An 18,878-nucleotide genomic window follows, 5' to 3' on the forward strand; every position below is an offset into this window, starting at 1 on the left:
CAGATCTCGGAGGATTATTTGCACAAAATAGTTAATTCAGTGCTACATTTACCATTTTAACACTGCAAGATACATGGTTTAACACCGCTGCTTTGGAGATGTTTCTCAAGAGGTTGGATGGGGGAAATAGTCTTAATACCGTTTACATTTGTTGACTTTTTCTATTGCGTTCCAGACATTGCGCTCATCTAATTATCTAATTCTGCCAACGGGAGCTCTGCCCACTTTAAAAAGAAGTGGGGTACTTATTCTAGATTATGGATATCCTAAACCATGACGTCTGGACTGAAACTTAGGTCTGTTCACCCAGGCAGAATTTGCTTAGCACTGAAGAGCCGAAAGGCGGAAGGCCTGGTCCCCTGCCCTGCATGTGAACACAAGGAGAGCGCATCTCGGGGGTGCTCACGTCTCTCAGGATAAAGCGCAATGGCTTTTGCTCAGCACACCATGACCTAGTCCTCCAACTCTGTCGCTCTTCCACCAGCCCTGCCGGATTTCATTGGCTCTTTGACAAACAGTCCAAAGATGCAAGAGCTTGGATGGCTCCCATTTTCGGTAGCCCACGTCCTGGACACTTAGGCTTGGGAGACTCGTCTTCATTCCCAGAGTCGCCATAGGCCGGCCTCATATCGTTCCACGGCACCCTCAACCCCACTGGTCAGCTGCAACCTTGCGCTCAGCGGCACCTTCCGCAACCCGGCCCTGTGTTCGTAGGGGATGTAGGGCTGCCCGGACTCCAGCGCGCGCACCGGAAGCGGCGGCGGCGGCGCGTGACGTCGGGGGAAAGTGCGTGTGGCCGCGGCCTGTGATTGGTAGTTGCAGCAGTTGGTGCCCCACTCTTAAGGTTCCCCAGACCACAGGCAGTAGATTGGCTTGGAGTCGTGGGGGCTGTGTTAAGGCCGAGCGGGTTCCGACCCGCGCGCCCTGCCCCGTCAGTAGGTGCGCACGCCTGATTTATTGGGCGCAGGGGGCTGTGAGAGTGAGGACTGCCCGCGACGTCCGTTTCTGGGCGACCTCTGGGGTCTCATCCTGGGCAGACGGGTCTGGGGTCTGGGTTAGGGAAGGGGATTAACCCTTACCCAGCACCAGGCTTTCTCTTGCGAACTCGCTTAGTCTGCTCCGCAGCCGGGTGAAGCGCTGGTTTCTTTGTTTATTGAGGAAGAAACTGGGCTCCGAACGGTGAGGTCGTCATGCCGCAGGCCGTGCAGCTGGGAAGTGACAAGTCCTGCTTGTCGCCAGAGTTCCTAGTTTTTTGCACTGCAGTTGAGTTCTCAAGCTTTACCTGTGTAGAGGATCCCAGGGTGGAGGTAGCGTTGGGTAACAAACAGGGTCTGGGACGCCACAGATCGAGTAAGTTTGGGGTGGGACTCGGTACTTTGAATAGTTGAAGGTGTAACTTCACACCCGACATCCGATGTGTAACTTCGCCCTCACGTGAACGGAACAAGAAGGCGAGCAGGTCGTAGCCCCTCTGGGGACCATAGCTAGTTGTCGTCCTGAGCTTTTAGGGCCTCAATTCAGAAATATCAACCGGAGGCGTCCTTCCCACGTCTTGTGGTGCTGGAGAGTTATCTTGATGTGTCGTTAACTCTTGGGCAGATGGCAGCCTCTGCAACTCTCTATTAAATGATAAACATGTAATTTTTTTCTTGGTGGGATTGGGGTTTGAACAAAGGGCTTCTCGTTCACAAAGCAGGCACTGTACCTGTTGAGCCACACCTCCAGTCTATTTTACTATGGTTAATTTGGAGATGGGGGTTTCCCGAACTCTTTGCCAGGGCTGGCCTCAAACTGTGCTCCTCCTAATCTCAGCCTCGCAAGTAACTAGGATGACACGCATGAGGCGCCGGAGTCCAGCAGCATGTGATTCTTATTACCTAGGGGAACTTGCTTTGACTACAGATTCCTGGGTCTACCTGAGCTCTATTTAATTGAAAAAGTAGGGGAGTGGGCCTGGGAATCTGTAGGCTGAACAGGCTGTTAAATTAACTTTTACCTTTGAGAACTTGAAATGTAAAGCTTTCATAGAGTCATAAAGAACACCTGACCTGACCCTCCTTGGTTTTGTTTTTGTAGTTCTGCATGCTTCTGTATGTGCTGTGGGTTAAACTTTTATCGTGGAACATATTGAGTCACTTTTCCAGCTACCTGAAGACTGGAAGTTAATAAAATTTGAACTTTTACTTTACCTACTATTGATTTCCTGAGTGACTTAGGTTAAGTTTCTAAACCTTGTGGTCACCATACATATGGGCATATTATCATCTACAGTGCTTGTTATAAGGACAGACAACTATTTATCCTAAATCAGATTTCCTGAAGGTGGGACATGGATATTTTAAATTTTAATTTATTGTCTCATTTTTTATGATTTATTTTTGACAAATAATTGCACACATTTATGAGATATAGCCTGATGTTTTGATATATAAAGTTTACCTTATAGAATAAGTAAAGCTAATAAGTCCATCACCTTACATGTTTATCACTTTTTTGTGATGAAAACATTTAAAATCTGCTCATAGCAGTTTTGAAATATACAGTGCATTGATATTTATTATAGTCACCATTTTGTGCAGTATAGATCACTAAAGCTTATTTCTCTTGTCTAACGGAAACATTGTACCTTTTGATCAATATCTTCCTTTTCCTTGTACATCCTGCTCCCCTAGCCACTAGGAATGACCATTCCACTCTTCTATGAGTTCTACTTTTTTAGATTCCACATGTGAGATCATGCAGTATTTGTCTTTCTGCACCTGCCTTATTTTACTTAACCTTCAGATTCAACTGTCATGGGTGCTTTTAACAAGATTCCAGGGAAGTTTGATACAGCCAGTGACAATGGAATATGGAAATTGCACATGGAAACTGGGTCTTGGCCTATTTCTCAATGTATGGGACAGTGGGAGTATTACCATTTCCTTATGCTCTGGAGAACAATAAAAGTGATTTATGATAGGACCTGGCTTTCGAATTTCTTAACATGCACTTTCTTGTGGTGATAAGTGACTTAGAAGGCTTCTTGACTGAGACGTTATGATGACAATTTTATATAGAAGCACTGATTGCCATTGAGAAATCCCTTCTGCCCGAAAGGATTATGATTACTCCTTAATAGGCCAAGCTCTCATGACCTTAACTAAAAGCACATTTTTTTAAATCAGATATCATCGTGTGGTTTGAATCAGGAATGAAATCTTCTGAAAGCTGAGACCAGAAGACCTTTTGTTCAACATGGACGACAAAAGACGGCGAGCCCGAGTGCAGGGAGCCTGGGCTGCTCCTGCTAAGAGCCAGGCTACTGCTCAGCCAGGCAAGAACCTGAGAGATTGTACATGTTTATGGATGTGGATGGCCATCTTGCGTTTATATTGTTTTGGCTTATAATCAACTCCCATTTCAGTTGATGTTAAAGAATTGTTTAAAACATGGCTAGCTGGTGTTTTGTCTTATTCTGTTGATGGTGAGCTAAGGGTGAGCTTTAGTGTTCCTTCTGTTTAGCTGATACCCTCACACCTTTCAGAGAGTGTTGAGGTCTTCTGTTGACTTTGCCAATTAGTTTTAGATGTCCTAGAGTCATTCCAAGTGGGTTTAATGGTTCTTGCTTAGTAGAAGACTTTTCCCCAGCTTGAGGTTGTTCGTTCTTTAATTCTAGCTACTGCTGCTGGGAGTCATCTCCATCAGCCACCTGGACAGACCTGGAAGAACAAGGAGCATCATCTGTCTAACACAGAGTTTGTGTTCAAAGAACCCCAGGAGGTAAATTCTTATTTATCCTACAATAGTCATAAAGATTTGCTCATGAAAGCTGGATTCAGTAGAGTGTCTGCTGTGCAAACATGAAGTCCTGAGTTTAAACCCCAGTCCCGTTTAAAAAAAAAAAAAGAACTCTAAAAGCTATATTTATGTAGTAGGTGTTCAAATAGTGACTGAATAAATTTACTAATGAATACCAGAACTAAGAACTATAATAATGGAATGGGAACTATATTAGTTTCCTTGTATGTCTGAGAATTCTTCATATTCTTCCCCCAGATTATGGTCACATATTTATTTGTCAGGGAGGTTCTACCATGACTAGGGCTTGTACTGGTGATCTAAGGTTCTAAAACCAAGCTGTCCTCAGTATGTTCCACTAAGTGTCTTTGAAATCTCAGTCATTACAGCAAAATGCCTTAATTCTAGATTTTTTTTTCTTAGAGAAAAAAAAATGTAAGAAACAGAGATAATTCACTTCTTTTTAGTATGGGGTGCTGCTGGGGATCAAACCCAGGGCCTTGTGCATGCTACACAAGTGCTCTTCCACTGAGCTATACCTTACCCCAGTCCTCACTGTTTTTCATTTATTTTTGAGACAGAGTCTTGCTGGGTAACAGGCTGGCCTTGAACTCAAGACCCTCCTGCCTCAATCTCCTGAGTGCACAGCCTCCTGAGTGTTGGCATTACAGGTGTACAGTGCTACCATACTTGGCCTCACTTTTTAGTAATATGGAAAAAGAATTTTAAAAACTCAGGTATCTGCTATAGTAATGATTACATAAATAATTGTTTTCCAAAAGTCCTTATTTTATAGTATGTCTTCCATTAAAATCTAGGGCAAAGTGTCTCATGCCTGTAATCCCTGCTACGTGGGAGGCAGAGAACAGGAGGATCAATGATTGAGGCCAGCCTGTGTACAGAGTTACTGAGATCCCATTTCAGCAAACAAGCTGGGCGTGGTAGTGTGCTACTGTAACCTCAGCTATGTGGGAGGCATACTTGGGAAGATAGTGGTTCAAGGTCAGCCCAGGCAAAAAACCCAAGACCGTAGCTGAAAAATAACCAAAGCAGAAAGGGCTGGAGGCAGGGCTGAAGCAATAGACCATCTGCCTAACAAGCTCAAGGCCCTGAGTCTTAAGTTTGAACCCCAGTACCACAAAAAAAAAAAAAAATTCACACACACATATATACACATATATACATATGTGTGTGTGTGTATATCTCTTTTATATAAAGGTTTTTCCAGAGCTACTGGCCAATAGGAAAACTGATTAATTTTAATTACTACTTTTCTGTCTGCTCAAAAGTGTGAGGTAGTTCTAAGAGCAGAAACAAGGATTTCAGGTGGAATAGTGGGAAGTTGAAATAAAAAAGAAAGTTTACACTGATTTGTTTTGACCAGAAATGAGGGTTATGGAAAGTCAGATTTCCTGACAATTAGGAATCATTCTAGAATTAAGATCTGCCTGTTTCCTTATAGGTACTCCGCAGGGCCCCAGAACTACAAGTGATTGAGTAAGTAATTTGCTGCCATCCTATAAGTGTTGCCCACGGTGAAATGGGCAAGATCTTTCCCTTACTGTTGATTTTTCCATCTGGAATAGAATGGCCTAGTAAGACCCTTAATTTGGAGCTAGACATTCTTATCCCAATCTTGATCTTTTGAGAAGACTTTCTGAATTTGCTGATGGTATGGAAAATGCAACAAAATGTTTGTACATTAAATTCTGAGTCTGATGTAGATTTCCTGGCTGTATTTCACTGGTATCTGCCGACAGTAAGCTAAATCATCTCTTAGTTGAAGATGGAGAGGATTTTCTGAGTCATGGGAGCTTGGCTTTTTGAGAAGCCTTTCAGTACTGTTTGCATGCAGTGCTTATGAATGCTGCTGCTGTCTGGATGGCCTTACCACCCATTTATCAAAACCACATGATTGTTACAGAGCAATCAAATGATACTAAATATTCCTCTTGTATTGATCAATACCTGAAGTGTTCTTACCCAAAACTGGTGAGAGATACGTTAACCTCTTTTTGATTCTCAGTTTCTACCTGATATAAATAAATAGTCAGTAAAACTATCCTCTTATTTTAGCATTTTTGCACTAGATGGATGTTCTTGTCTGGGAGCAATCTGTTTTGCTATTCAGCTGTTTGTAGGTAGACATGTATATCTTAGAAGAATTTGAAACTAGCAAAAATGTCAACATAATTTCAAAGAAGTTATCTAGTCTTGCCTTTGTCACTAGTTAACTGTGCTGAGTGCCGTGGCTCAAGCCTGTAATCCTAGCTGCTTGGGAGACAGAGATCAGGAGGATCGCGATTTGAGACCAGCTCGGACAAAAAGTTCACAAGACCCCATCTCAACCAGTGGCTAGGCACAGTGATATATGCCTGTCATCTCGGATAGGGTCCAGACTGCCCTGAATGTAAAGCTCTACCCTATCTCAAAAATCAAAAGTGCTGCTGGAGTGGCTCAAGTGGTAGAGCATTAGCCTGCAAAGTGTGAGGCCCTGAGTCAAATCCCAGTACTGAAAAAACCAAAACTGTATTACTAGTCTTTAGGGAAGTTATTCCATCTCTCTAGATTTTTATTTCCTCATCTGTAAATTAAGGATTTGGACTATACAATCACTTAAGTCCTAGTTCATTTCTAATAGTCTATTGATAATAAAGAGAGTAAAGAAAAATATGCAAATCATTATAGATGGGACATTCCTACAAAAAAAAATGGGCAACTGTGAGTTTGGAAGTTGAGAGAAAAATGACAGAATCCATTTCCATTTGCCCTGGGGTTTGTTAATTCTGATCTAAAGTTGACTATATTACATATTGTTTATGTAATACCCAGTAAAGTGCTCCATATTTAAAGTGAGCCAGTTTCTAAATTGGGTCAAAATTGTATTAAATGTATTAAAACATTGTATTCCTACTCAGGAATACAGAGTTGTATTGACAACTAGAAATGTAAGAAATTACTGTAATAATTAAATTACTGTAATAATTACTGTAACAATTAAAATGTAATAACTTACTGTATATGTGATAACTGTGCCCACAGTTTTGGCTCATCTGGGCTCACACATCTACCTAAGAGCCTCATGCAGGGATCATGGGCTAACTCCCATGACAAAAAGTGATGTGCAAACTGCCCCATTTATTCTATAATGTATCTCTTAAGGATCTGACATAGTTGTAGCTGTCCATTTCGTTGTGGAGCTTATACTCTGCACAACTGCAGCAGTTTTGTGCTTTTCATGTTTGGCTAAGCTCAGTAAGCTTTTATTGGCCATCTACTATGTGCAGGCCCTGGAAACAATAATAACCCATTCCTTGCCCCTAGGGGCCCGCAGTCTAGTAAATGAAACAGTTGTGTAGTCAGACTGTAATCTTGCATATCATAGAGCACTAGACACACGTATATAAAACCTAACACTAGCAGGCAGGATGATGTAGGTATCATTATTTGCATGGATTAAGGTCAGGAGAGACTTAGAGGTGCTTCTGAGTGAGGGTTTTGAAGGGTAGGTTAGAGTTTCCCCTGTACCAAAGCTAGGATGAAGATGGTGATCCTGAGTGGCAGGGGGGCATTCCTACCTTTTTTGTAGAAAGGCACAACGTCGGTCATTGGTCAGGAACACAGGAGTATTCAGGGGATTCCAAGCAGTCAGTTGTTGCTGGAGGGTTGAGTCTGCTTGAGCTGTCAGAAGAGGGAGCTAGATCACGAGGCCCAGGAGCACAATTATGGGGACCCTTTGAAGAGTTTTACTCAGAGACAGAACCTCATTAGACCTGTATCTTTGAGATCATCAGGAGCCCAGAGCCCTGGGGTGTGCTTGCCACCTGGGAAATGCATCCTCTATTCCAGACTTCAAAGAGAGACACTCTTTGTCTCTATTAGACAACCTTTCATGTGATAGATTCCTGGATCATATCACCCTAAATTATGGGTGAAATATGAAGAAGTAGAATCAGAATTTATTTATTCCATTTTTGTGTTTATGGTTCTATTCCCAGTGCCATTAATGATGTACCACTGTCTCACCCCTGGTCTTGGTGGTAGAAGGTGGAGGTTATATCTCCCCCACACTGCTCTCTCATAGTTAAATGATTTTAGTGAGCCAGGATTTGGGAATTCAAAAGTACAATCCTTCCACTGATTACTGTACTGTTTTGCCTCATACTAACAAATGTCCTGCCTCTTCCTTTAGCAGGGAGGGTGTGTATGAAATCAGCCTGTCACCCACAGGCATATCTAGGTAAGTGAATCCTTACTGGAAAATACTGTAATTATCAGCAAGTTAGAGTCTCTTTGTCCTTTTATTTGAAATAGGTAATTTCTACCTTTTAAATTCTTAGAGAACAAGAATTAGATAATACTTCCTTTTTATATAATATTTCTAGCTTCAAAACATTTTCACAGCCTCTATCAGATATAGTTACTATTGCTTTCCCAGTTCATCAGATGAGGACGTGAAGCCTAGAGAGACTGAGTTCTTTTTCTTAGTGCCATGTAGTAACTTAATATTAGAGTTGGCTGCAGCCTTGGCTTCTATGCTGTGAGTGCTGTATTATATTACTTATATATTACATTTTATGAATTACATATACAGTATTATATATCATGTTATATTGCTACTTGGGGGTAGATTGCAAAAAAAGTGCCATTATTTTAAAAACATCACTGTAATGCATGAGTATACTAATTATCAGTATAAAATAATGAGACATGTAGACAAATGTATCAAAATTTGCATATCAAAATGAATTGCTTGGCATTCCACTGGCCTTGGTTCTGTAGAGTCCTCTGGCACTAGCATGTTTACAACCCTTTCTGTAGCCTTCCCTTCACAGCAAGGTTAACAGACATACAAGACCAGTTGCATTATTTTGGTCACATCTCATTGTTAACTAGGTAACTTCAAGTGAGCTTTGACTCTTTCAGAAAATTAAATGCACTTTCAGAGTAAAGATTTGTTGCCACAGAGGGTATTCATGAGAATGTTCTTTGGGCCTTCAGAACATTTCTTAAAAAAGATATTCAAAATGATTTTTTAAGCCAAATCATTGTTGGAATAATCATATATTTAGAGAGGGAAAGAACCCTCATTGGAGTATTCTTGTTTTGATACAGTCATAATGATCTCTTGTTCCCTAGAACTGGCATAGTCTCAAAAGACTGCCGCTTATTAACACAAGCCCAGACATTTTATTACTCGGTTTACTCTTTAAAGTGATGTTATGAGATAGATACCATTTTTGAGTTACAGATGAGAAAACCAATGCTCAGAAAAGTTAAGTAACTTGTCCAAGGTTTTACAGCTAAGCCATGTGGTCATTTCTGCTTCTTAAATTCTCGGTAGTATTATTTGGTAGTATTCCAATTCATAAGTAGTGTTTGAACCACAACATATAAAAGTCCTCAGGCACCCCTTGTCCTTGTGGCCTCTCTTGTCTTAACGTGAAAGGAATTTACTTGACATCGGGAGCCTCATGACTTGGATGACGTTAGGCTCTACTTGCTGTGGGAGGTGGTAAGATGATTTCTTCCCCGTCTAGCGGGACGATCCAGGTGGAATGATTTTGCTAGTGGTTAGTCTGACCCGTGATTTGCATAATCATTAGTTAATAATGGTTTTTCTGCATCAAGGGTGTGTTTGTATCCTGGTTTTGTTGATTTGGAAGAAGCCAACTGGATATTGGAGCAGCTTTGTCGGGATGTTCCCTGGAAACAGAGAAAGGGCATCAGGGAGGGTGAGTAGATCTCTGAGGTGGTGGTGCTGCCTGGATTCCCCTCCAGGTGTTTGCTTATACTGCTGCCTGTGCTCACTGTAGCCAGTATGAAACATTCAAACCTGAGACCCTGCGGAAGAGTAGGAATTCGCCAGTTATAGGGGACTGGGAAGAGCATTCCAGGCAGAAGAAACAGCTGGTGGAAAGCCCAGAGCTCAGGCAACAGGTGGCACAGTAGAAGTGAGAGTTTAAGGAGCCAGAGGAAGCCTTGTTTGGCTGCACTGTAGCTGACATGCTTACCTTCCTTTCAGTTTATTAGCTGTGTTCAAGTGTGCCAACTTCCTCCTTCATAGAAGCTTCCAGAGCTTGGTTTTTTTCTGATTCTGTTTTGGCATTCTTCTACAGTCCTTCTTACTAACTTTTTATTTTCATTTTACTTTCATCAGAGCCACCTAGTGTCCTTTGGTTTCAGTGTCTGTAACACCCCCTGAACTTGTAAAGGTACAATAGAGCTGATTAGCTGACTTTGAACCTTCTCTGTGGGCATCCACAAGCAACATCACCTGTGATACCCCAGGTGGTCACTGGGGGGAGTGTGTGCTCTAGTGCAGAATTTTCTTTTGGTTACACTGAGTGAATTTAAATTTTCTGTAAAGAGAGGCAAATTAAATACTGCATCATTTTCGTTACTTGCCCTTTAGAATAAGAGTCGGATTTTCAGGGCAGCCTTCTCTTAACTCCTAGAAGTTTGTACAGCGGGGTTTTTGGTTGCTTGCATGCTTTTTTTTTTTTAATCGTACTAAGGTACACTGTGACATTTACAAAAGTTCTTACAATATATCAAGTATATGATATTTGAATTCACCTCTTCCATCTGGTTGCATGCTTTGCTTGCTGTATCACAGTGATGGTTGATTTTAAGCAAATTACAGTTAAGTAATTCTGTAATTCCTGGCTTTCTTATCTTTAAATGGAGCTAATACTATTATCTATATTATGAAGTTGTTGTGTTCATTAAATGAGGTAGAGCATGGTTAGTGCTTAATAGAATGCCTAGTAGATAGTAAGCCTTAATAAATGTTAGCTGCCTTTTGTTTTTGTGCTGTCATAGAGGTCAGGGCCTTGCACATGCCAATCACAAGCTTTATCAGTGAGTTACGTCCCCAGCCCTGCCTTTTATTTTTATTGTAATCAATATTGTGGGAGAAATATCAGATCTATGGACTGTTCCCTTTCTGGATAAATTTAGAAGTTACAAACTTCTGACTAAATTAGCTACATGCTACAGTGGGTCAGAATACTTTTTTCCTCATTTTGAATCAAAAGGGCTTATACAGTGTTGGACACATGGGTGAACAATTTGTCTTGTTTCTCATATGGATGTCGGTTCCATAAATTACTACATGTAAGAGTCTAGGCTCCTTATCCTGCTTTTTGTTGTTACCAACACAAACAAGTCACACACACTGTCATCTCCGGGCCTTTGCCCAAGCTGACTCTGCCCACGTGCCTTTTCTTCTTTATAACCCTCACCCTTTCTCACCACATCCCATATTCTCTGTGAGGGTGGAACCTTGGGTCAGACCCATTCTTTGTCTTTATGTTTCTCACCACTTCTCTCAGTGCCAGGCTCAGACTTGACTTGCAGTAAGTACACCTTAAGTAGCGCTAAACCATCTCAAGAGCCCTGTATTTTCTTTCTTAGATGTAACTTATCCTCAGCCAAGACTTACAGCATGGTACGGAGAACTTCCTTACACTTACTCAAGAATCACTATGGAACCAAATCCTCACGTATGTTGAAATACTGTCATTGGTATAGTTTTATAGACTATATGGTATTAAGTGTTGAATTATACAGTAACAGTAAATCCCAATTACACAGTAACAGTAAATCCCTTGCAGAGGTACTTGATGCTTCCTAGTTCAAAAAAATGCTCGAGTTCAACCATTGAGCTTTGTGCTTTTGATCTATGGATGAACTCAGAGGATGAGAAAAAAGTGGAACTAAAGAAAACTGGGACTGGAGTCCAGGATTTCAAAAATGAACTATTTCTTTTCCTGATACCTCCCTTTCCCAAGCTTTTCTGGCTGTAACCCTCCTGGTGTGCATTTGCTTCTGTATCCTTCTACTGGCCAGTGAGGGTCAGAATGGCTTTTTCCATTTCTTGGTCTCTTTTGCTATTTGTGAAAAAAATCTGGTGTTTTTTAAAATTTTGCATTAATTCAATAGGTACATTTCTCAGACTTCCAACTTACTACTTCCTCGGCTAGTTTCTACTGCTTCTTTTGTTTTTAAAAATTTCCATGACAGTAGACAAAAATATTTTAGGATATAAACTAAGTTTGTCCATAAGATAAGTTTGTCCAAGAAATTGCTCCCTGTTTAATTTCTGGAATCTTGCCTTTGGCAAATGTTATGCTTTATTGAAAGAGACTTTGAAGAAAGTAGAGTTTTGCTTATTGCATTCAGATATACAGAAATGTGATACATTTTAGAGTGTCTACTAATATTTAAGCGCAAACTACCATTCTACTAAAATTTTCATAGATAAAACGTTGACTGATGGTATATGGCTTATTGTATAAGGAGATATGCTTGGGTTCCTGGCATGATTTGGTTCCTAAGGCTGAATTTAGAGTGTGACCTAGAGAAGTGTTGAGACTGTTTTTATCTGAGTTGATTTGGAAACACTGAGAGAATTGACTTGGACCCATCCAATATACTGCATTACTCTTTTTCTTATTTATTTATTTATTGATACTGAGGTTTGAACTTGGGGCCTTGTGCTTGGCAGGCAGGTGCTTTTTCACTTGAGTAACACCCTAGCACTCTCTTGTTTCTGTAAGAATTAATTTACCTTCTTGTCAACAGTCATAACAGAGAGGGTGGGGATTACACAGGCTGTGAGGCAGCTCTATTTCACTCATCCTAGTTAATTTTTTGAGAACAGATTTCTCTGCGTCCATGCTGTCAATGTTTTGGGCAAGATCATTTTTTGTTGTGGGGCTGACCTGTGCTTTATAGGGTGCTTAGCAATATCTACAACCTCCATTCACCAGATGCCAGTGGCACTTCCTCTACAGTTATGACAGCCACAACAGCCACAATGACTCCAGAGATCGTTACATGTCTCTGCTGGAGCGTAATTGCCCTTGGTTGAGAACCACCATTGTAGAGTACACATAAGTCTCACAAGATTTGCTGAGTAAAGTAGCTTCTTGCTGTCTTTCACTTTGGAGGCATTTTTGGGACAACTTTTCAAAGAACTTTTTAATGACAAACTTTTTTCAATGATGTAAGCAAGGTAATACATACTTAATAAAAATTTAGAAACTGTGGATAAGCATAAGGAATATTAAAATTTTTGATAATGTTTCACCTGATGTTTTAGTTCCAGTAGTTTAAAATTTTAGACAAAGATGTGTGGAAAATTTTTTTCTATAAAAGTAAAAATAAGGCCAGGCACTGTGGCTTCTGTATGTAATCCCAGCTATTCAGGAGGCAGGGAAAGATTACAAGACCACCACTTGGGAGGGTGAGGCAAGAGGATCTGGAATTCAAGGCCATAGCAAGACACTGTTACAGAGAAACAAAAACAAAATAAAATTATGAAACTATGTTTCATTTGACCATATCATTATCATGTTTTAGTATCACTAGATATTCTTCCATATCACATTTAATATCTGTATATAGTCCACAATCAAGTACCGTAATTTATTTAACCAAGCCACTTTTGCGGGATATTAAGGTTGTCAAATTAGAATTCTTTAATCTGGAATTTGGTGTGTCTATTGGTATAAACTTAGTTCATATATTGAATTAAAATCTAGAGTTACCCCTTTCTCAAATTTCTTTAAAGCATTAATGTACATGTATGTAAGTTGGGGGTATTTAATTAACTTTACAATTATTATCACCTCAAACTTAGTGTTCCATACAAAAGAGTCAGGTTCAACTCATAGTTGGATTTTTTTTTTTTTTTTTGGAGACAGGGTCTTGCTCTGTAGCCCAGGCTGGCTTAGAATTTACAGTCCTTCCACCTGTACCTCCTCAGTGCTGGGATTAGAAGTGTGTGCCACCACACCAGCTTTGCTCATAGGTTTTTAAGCTTGTCTTGTTCTTTGTTCAAACTAAATCTTATGTAAAACAGATCAAAGTCTTGACTGTCTAAGAGTCCCTCCAACTTGACTTTGCCCTTCTCCTTCTGAAGACCCAGAACCATCTCTGTGGTACCCAGGACTTTACAAAACATACTTGAAATCTTTTACTTCTGTGATTTATATTTTCTCATTCTTTTCCTCAAATGTCTTTTAAGGATAGAATGTCTTCACTGAACAGTGAGATGATGCTGAATTTTATTTTAGACATTCAGTTCTGAAGGATCTGTATATAGAGTATTGGTTACAGAGTCTAAATTAATCCTCTGGTTCATTATCCTCTTTTTTCTCCCTTACTCTGTACTTCACTACCAAAAATAACCAAGAAAAGATATATACCCACTTAAAAACATAATGCAAACTTGATGTTAGCACAGTGCTTGGTCCCTAAGCAAGTCAGGGAAATGCTAATTAGATTCTCAGCCACATTGTAGAAGAGTGATCTTCCTCCTTTACATTCTTGTTTTTCTTGTTAAATCTATAATTCTAGCATCTGATCTTTATCTCCATGAAAATAAATTTAAGGCTGTAAAATAAATAGGAAATGCAGCTTACTGACATTATTATTGGAATTTCATTTTGGAATTTATTCTCTTGAACACAGGTTAGTTTAATAATATTTTTGTTTTACTTCTCTAAGCTGTGTTTATTGTTGCTGCTTAGTTTAAAAAATCTACTTAGAACACAGTTCTAATAACCATAACAAGAAGGCCCAGCTTTAACCCTGGTTTTCCCATCAGGTTAAAGCTGAGTGGTGTTTATATGTGCTTCCCAGGCAGTTTTACTTGGCTGTGGGTGTAGGAGATCCTTAATAATGCTGGACTTTCCTTTGCTGAGTGTCCATTCGACCACCACCACCATCAGCATGTAACACAGACGTCCAAGTGGTTCTGCAGCGGCAGTTCTTGAAGTATAACCTTTGGATCCCTGGGGGTAGGGGCCCATAAACCCTTTTGGGGTACCCATGAGTCTGTTTTCATAACAATACAAGACTGTGATGTTTTCCCTGTGTTGAATTTGCATGCTGGTACAAAAGTGCAAGTAGATAAAATTGATTAATGTACCTTAGCACAAATCAAGGCATTCTTGCCAAACTGAACTAGTCATGTGCTCTTCACCACCCATGCACTTTCAGATTAAAGTTTAAAATGCCAATTTAACTTAGTAGTAAGCATTGTTAGTTTTATTAAATCTTTGTCTTTGACTACCTGTCTTCTTAGGAGTTTGATGAAATTGAAAGTATGTATAAAGTGCCTTGCTTACCTCCTGTCCAAAGGGCAATTGTTTGAGCTGTGAGCTGAACTAGCAACTTTTCTTCATGGACTATTTTTAGTTAGAACTACTGGCAAGCAGACTGGTCATTCAGATTCAAGTGTTTAGCACATATTTTCTCATAAATGAATGACGTATCACTTCAAGGAAAACAATAGACAGGACTCATTACTAATGATAAAAGTTGAGTTTTCAAACAAAAATTAGAATTTTGAAAAACTAGTATGCATTACTTTAAACCTGACCTCTTCCCATTACTTAGACTTTTCTGATGAGATCAGTGATTGTATTAACAGGTGCAGTTTTTCATTATTGTATAATAAGTGTGTCAATGTTGAGAAGATCTGTATAACTCAGGGAACAAATATTTTCTAGATGACCAATGATTGCTATTAGGAAATCTTATTGGCTCATTCTAAGTCTGAGCTGGAGCAAAAGAGTGTGAGAAATGTGACATGGTTTCAGATTCCACATTGTAGCTAACCTTTGAGAAATCAGTACTTGCTGAATTATGGTATAATACCAAAGAAGAGGCTGTAAAACTTCATGTTGAGATGAAATTAATTTTCTTAATATACGTCAGAAACAATGTGTTTTAAAAAATTGAATGCAGAAGCAGTTATAAGAATTAGCTCTCTTCTGTTAAATTGGACATAAGAGATTTGTAAAACAGTGCTGCTCTTCTCATTGATTTTTTTGTTTCTGAAATTAGTTTTCATAAAGTATGTTAAAATGCAATGCTTTTGTTATTGCATTTAAAATGGGTTAGCCAATGGTTTAATTCTTTTGGTTTTAATTTTTAAATGGTAAACTTCAATATCTATAACCCATAAAAGCAAAGGTATTTTGGGGTCCTCAATAATTTTAATAGTGTAAAGTTTGAGAACCAGTGTCCTAAAATGTCTTTAAAGCACTTGAGGTTTTGGATAAAACACAGAATTCTAACCAAGAACCAATACAAGTTATGCTGATTGTAGCTCAAAGTACAACCCAAGGTTAGGGTCATAGCATGGTATATGTGCCTAAGCAATTCGGTCAGTGAGCAATGTGGATGCTGGACTAAGTCTTCTGCAGTTTACAGCCCTTACATTGATAAGAGCATGTCATAATTCCAATTCTGCTGAAAATAGTGTTTATCCCCTTTGGGCTCCATTTTTAGGAAGTTAGTCACTCATAACACTGTCTTTTAAAAAGGCAATTCTGTCATTGAGGATAAAGTAGGAATAGAATGAACAGAGGGCACCCAGCAGGAACATTCTTTCACTCCTTAGACTTCAGTCTGGGTCAGCTTCACCGCTCTATTTACCACCTTAGATATTTTCCAGGGTGCCTGCTCTGAATGGATTGACATCTGCTTTGTGAGGGTCATGTGTTTAACATGAAAAAGATGAGATAGGCAGATAGGTACTGGTCTTCTTGGCATTGCTCTTCCACAGTTAGTGCTTTTATAAATTTACAGAGGTTGACTTGCTTCAAAATAGAAATGATTGTAGGGAATGAACCTATTGCCCCCCTTGCCTTTTCCTGATTGCATTCCAAGTGATTTACTTATTCCATGCCCTGTTTGTAACTTGACTGAGTTTGCCTTTGTTTTCTGTTTCTCCATGTGACTGCCTCCTTGTGTCTGTGTGACTGTCCCTACCCTTGCCTCAACATGTTGGCTACAGTGGCATCCCGTGCTGAGCACACTGAAGAACCGCATTGAAGAGAATACAGGCCACACCTTCAACTCCTTGCTCTGCAATCTCTACCGAGATGAGAAGGACAGTGTGGATTGGCACAGCGATGATGAGCCCTCACTGGGGAGGTGCCCCATCATTGCCTCACTCAGTTTTGGTGCCACACGCACTTTTGAGATGAGGAAGAAGCCCCCACCTGTGAGTATTCTTTTTTTATAAAATGTTTTTCCTTCCTCCTATTACTCTGTGAAGGAAGTAGACCTCCTAAAAGCTCCTATTTCCAGATGTAGAGGAGAAGAGTAAATGTGTATTGTGAAGCATTTTCAACTGATTGCTTATCAAGAGCAAACTTTTGGCTTTCAAAGGCCCCATTCACTCTTCGCCAGCAGAAATTGCCTGTCCTGTCCTGTCTTGTGCTGCGGGCTCATTTGTTTAGATTTTGATGCTGGGAATTGAACCCTGGGCCTTGCACATGCTATGCAAGTGCTCTGTCACTGAGCACATCCCCATCTCTTTTCTTTTTTTTGAGACAGTGTCTTTCTGGCCTTGAGCTTACGATCTTCATTCCTCAGCCTCCCTAATATAGGGATTATAGCTGTGCGCCCCCACACCTAGCCTGGGGGCTCTTTTCTGTTAATGAAAGGACAGACACAGTCCCTTTCCTCATGGAGCTACAGCTAGTGGGGATAGACAGGTACTGCTAATTATTCAAATAATCTCAATTCTGACAAATGCTATGGCAGGGGCTTAAAAAATGGTAACACAAGCTAGTGGGGACTAGAAGGGAGAGGAAGGAGACTAAGGAAAGATGCCCCATGCAAAAGCCTTAATGATAGTATGACCACTTTTCTGTGAGGCAGTTTTATGAGCATCTCATTCCTTCTTAGCCTTTACCTAAAAGCCTGTGACTCTTTCACAGAGCGCTCATGCCAGATTATCAGAGGTGATGGATGTCTACTTTCATGGAGAAAAGCAGTAACTAAATTTTAGTTTTTCATCCCAGCTCTAACCTAGATTATATGACATTTAAGAGATAATAAAGGTATTAATTTTTTAACTCTTTTTCTTTGTTTTTATGCTAAGGACTAAACCCAGGGCTTCCTGTAGGCTAAGCGTGTGCTGTACTACTCAGCTATCCACTCCCCATCCTCATTTTTTGAGTCGAAAGTGTAGACCCTTAGGACAAAGATGGAAAGATAGTAGAAACTCCAAGAAAAGAGCAAACTTCCAGCAGATTATCCTATTGCCAGGTCTTCTGTTTTTTCCTAACCAAGGTGCCTGATTATTCAGCTTGTATTGTCAAACCAGACCCATCAATGGGGAAGGCAGACGGGCTGTTTTGAATATGACCTAGTCTAGGCTGCGTCATTGTTAGTCAATCAGTGCTCACATCTGTTCTTCATCAGATATACTCTAAAGAATACAATTGGCAGACCAGACTGGGTTGTCTTCCTGAGATGAATTTGGGGTTCCTTGTGTGTTCTTTTGAGCATATTGAGGTCATTTTGCATATATGCTATCAAGTCCCATTTGTTGATATAATTTCCATTGATTAGGTTTTCTTTGCTTTGTTTATGTGGAAGCTTTGGTCATTGTTGGCAGGGGATTGTCAGTTGCCCGAGTTGCCTGTATCTTATTAAGTTAACTTGTTCCCTGAGCACTGAACAGCCTTTGTAGTGTCATCAGTAAGCAACCTTGTCATGTAATGGAGAAGTAAGACTTGGGAATCAGATTGCTGGCTTTTGCTGTAGTCTTTTTATATATATGGTTTTGCTTCTGTGCATGGGCACCTACTCAGTTAAGTCCTGACTTGACACATGTGAAGAATTCATCCCACCCTTAGTGAGACTCATGTTTTATGAATAGTAGAGAAATGGTAACAGTGTGTGTCTCTTTTTTCCTTGGCAGTACTGGGGTTTCAACTCAGGGTTTGTGCTTGCTAGGCAGGCCCTCTACTACTTGAGCCATGCTCCTGGTCTTTTTTGCTCTGTTTATTTTGAAAATAGGGTCCCAATTTTTGCTCAGGACAGCCTGGTCATGATCCCCTATTTTATACTTCTTGCCATAGCTGGAATGATTGATGTGTGCCACCACACCCAGCCATTGGTTGAGGTGGGGTCTTGAGAACTTTTTGCCCAGGTTGGCCCCAAATTTTGATCCTCTCAGTACCTCCTAAGTAGCTAGGATTACAGGCGTGAGTTACTGTGCTCGGCCAGTGTGTCTCATTGTTTATGTCCAGACCCTCTACGGCAGACATGGTGTGGTGGGG

The 18,878-nt window shown here is 40.3% G+C and overlaps 1 protein-coding gene across 3 annotated transcripts in view; it reads left to right on the forward strand.

Moving 5' to 3' along the window:
* The first annotated feature begins 796 nt into the window (after positions 1–796).
* Positions 797–18,878, forward strand: part of Alkbh3 (alkB homolog 3, alpha-ketoglutarate dependent dioxygenase) — a 34,531-nt gene continuing 16,449 nt past the window's right edge. Inside the window, exons 1-8 of one of the 3 annotated variants that reach the window (XM_020181625.2) lie at positions 797–939; positions 3,168–3,316; positions 3,659–3,762; positions 5,243–5,277; positions 7,973–8,020; positions 9,412–9,515; positions 11,200–11,288; positions 16,598–16,807. In XM_020181625.2, coding sequence (XP_020037214.1) covers positions 3,238–3,316; positions 3,659–3,762; positions 5,243–5,277; positions 7,973–8,020; positions 9,412–9,515; positions 11,200–11,288; positions 16,598–16,807 — 669 coding nt within the window. In that variant the 5' untranslated portion in view covers positions 797–939; positions 3,168–3,237. Of the gene's footprint in view, positions 940–977; positions 1,263–3,167; positions 3,317–3,658; positions 3,763–5,242; positions 5,278–7,972; positions 8,021–9,411; positions 9,516–11,199; positions 11,289–16,597; positions 16,808–18,878 lie in introns of those variants that run through there. The other 2 variants (XM_074044649.1, XM_074044648.1) reach the window with 2 other exon arrangements.

This window comes from Castor canadensis, chromosome 1 (assembly GCF_047511655.1).
Source record: "Castor canadensis chromosome 1, mCasCan1.hap1v2, whole genome shotgun sequence".
Classification (NCBI taxonomy): domain Eukaryota; kingdom Metazoa; phylum Chordata; class Mammalia; order Rodentia; family Castoridae; genus Castor; species Castor canadensis.